Source organism: Lipotes vexillifer, unplaced genomic scaffold (genome assembly GCF_000442215.2).
Source record: "Lipotes vexillifer unplaced genomic scaffold, Lipotes_vexillifer_v1.1 scaffold545, whole genome shotgun sequence".
NCBI classification, from domain to species: Eukaryota; Metazoa; Chordata; class Mammalia; order Artiodactyla; family Lipotidae; genus Lipotes; species Lipotes vexillifer.
In genome coordinates, this window is record NW_006779129.1 from 2,405,776 (window position 1) to 2,408,157 (window position 2,382).

At 70.9% G+C, this 2,382-nt stretch overlaps 1 protein-coding gene across 1 annotated transcript in view; it reads right to left on the bottom strand.

Moving 5' to 3' along the window:
• PDXK (pyridoxal kinase) overlaps positions 1-1,811 on the bottom strand; it is a 26,388-nt gene extending 24,577 nt beyond the window's left edge. Inside the window, exon 1 of the mRNA XM_007452500.1 lies at positions 1,537-1,811. Coding sequence (XP_007452562.1) covers positions 1,537-1,623 — 87 coding nt within the window. The 5' untranslated portion in view covers positions 1,624-1,811. The remainder of the gene's footprint in view (positions 1-1,536) is intronic.
• Positions 1,812-2,382: the final 571 nt, after the last annotated feature.

Here is a 2,382-nt window from a genome sequence, read left to right on the forward strand (position 1 = left end):
CCGCAGGCGGGTGGATGGGAGGGAGAGGCAGAGGCTCAGGGAAGCCAGCAGAGGCCTGCGCACCTCTGCACACCTCTGGGAAGGGCGGCTCCCCAGGCTCCCTCCCAGTGTGGGGGCAGCTGCCACCGGTATCTGCCGGGGGAACTGCCTGGTTCCACCTTCCCGTCTGCCCCTGCTTCAGGGACCCTGCGCTTCCCCCAGCATCGTCCCACCGCACTGGCCCTGCCCAAGCAATCAGTGACCAAGAAGAGCTGGGGCCTCCGGACAGGTGCAAGCGCGCACCCTGACTGCCCCCGTGGTCTGCAGCCCCGCTGGTCAGAACGGGAGGGCCAAGGACCTCACATGATCTCAACAGGTGCTCACAGATCAGTGGCGGCTGGGCAGGTCCCTTGGACTTGAACCCCTGTACCTTTCCACCTTCAGTCTTCATTCCACTGCTTCCTATCGGGCGACGGGCCTGCTAGCCTCAGGTCGGCCCTCAGTCTCTACTGAGGTGGTTCCAACCCTCCCCAGGGTCCCTCTAGCCAGCCGACAGCCCACAGGCCATTGTGAGTGGGTGGCCCTTCACGTCCTTGAGGGCCCAGAACAGGGACCTGGCACATACAGCAGGGGCCCGACACCGGTCTCCTTACTCAGGGATGGGGCCCAGGGACAATGGACCAAAGGTGAGTGGTCCAAGAGAGCCGCCACCTTGCCCGGACGCCCAGCCTCCTCCTGAGCCCACAGGGCAAGGAAGTGCCAGGGACCCCAATGCTGACACCCCACTGCACCCAGGCCTCCCCCTGCCCCTCCAAGGGCCGCCCAACCGTAACCTCGGGGCTGCGACAGGAAGCGGCAGGTGCCGGCTGATGAGCCAGAGAGACGGTGAGCCCCTGACCGAGGACAGGCGGGGGAGGTGGGAGGAAGCCCGCGGGCACCCCAGTAAGGAAAGGCTGACACATTTAACAAGCGGCTTCTAAAGCCAGACCCTGCAGGGGCCCGAACCGGCCGCTGGGCTCTTCTCCAGAGCCAACACCGGCAGGTAGGCCTTCTCCGCCCCGTCCGCTGCCCCGGACCACGCCCCCGGCCCGGCCACTCGCAGGATGGAGCCCACCCTTGCCGCCCGGGGCCTCACTGCGGGGTTCCTCCTCCTCCTCCCGGCCAGCATCCTGACCCACAGGGGGCGGGGACGGCATGGGGAGCCCACCAGGTGAGCAGTGCCTACACCTGCCTACCCAGCGCCCTCCTCCGCAGGGTCTCCGGCCGCGACGCCGCATTTTCTCGTCCCCAGGGTCGGGCCGGTGGGAGCGCACCGCTCGCGCCGGGGGCTTCATTCTAACCAAAGGCCCGCATCCCCGCCCCATCCCACCCGCAAGGGTCCAAGTGCTGCCCCAAGCCCCGCCCCCGCAAAGCGCCTGCCTCCCCCGCCCGCGTTGGGCACCCCGCGCTCCAGACCCTTGGGGCTGCCCGGCCAAGGTCACGCGGCCCGGCTGCGGCCACCCCTTCGCGAGCCCGCACGGCAGGGCGCGGGGACACCACCGGGTTACGTAAGCGTACCTGCAGCGGGAACGTGGCCGCCCGGTTGCCCACGTAGCCGCGGACGACGTGGCTCTGAATGGAGAGCACCCGGCACTCCTCCTCCATGCCGGGCCTGCCGCGGCGGCGCGGGGCCGGGCGGGGTCAGCGTCTCCGCCGCGCGCTGGCGTTGCGCTCCGCTCGGCTCGGACCACGCTCCGGCTCTGCTCCGCTACCGCCCCGCTCGGCGCAGGCGCTCCGCTCGGGCGACAGGCCGCCTCCCTCTGACCTCAGCGCGCCTGGGAACCCGCGGGTCCGGCGCAGCGCCGGGGCGGGCAGGGGGCGGGGCCGAGGTGGGGCATCCGTGCGGGGCCCGCCCCCCCCGCCCCTGCCGGGGGACAGGGAAAATGCAGACCGCACCCCCGGCGCGGGCGACCCAGCCACGTCACTCAGCGCTCCTGGCACGTGGGCGGCCACCCTCCAAAACCCGGCGTGCACCTTCAGTTTTACCCCGTAGGGCACTGCAGCGCCGTCCGGCCTTCCTCCTTCGGTTCCTCGGGCCGTTCATTCACTCCACTGAGGTCCGCCCCCTGGCCCCGCGCCACGCCTCTAACCCACACTTCCCGGCGCTGCTGAACTACGAGGCGGTCAGACAAGGACTCCCACGGAGGAAACGCACTGGTGCGGCGCCCCGAGAGTGGGCACGGGCAGGGGTGCCAGCAGAGGGGCGGCCGGGCTGGGAGTTACCGGGAGAGCCCTCCCTAGGGCCCCGTGGCGCGCAGTGCCGGATCCCCACTCCAGGGCCTGCAGGTCCTGGAACCCCCGTGCGGTCCATGGCCCTTGCGGCCACCGCGCAGACCAGCGCTAGGACGCACGAGCCCCGCGACC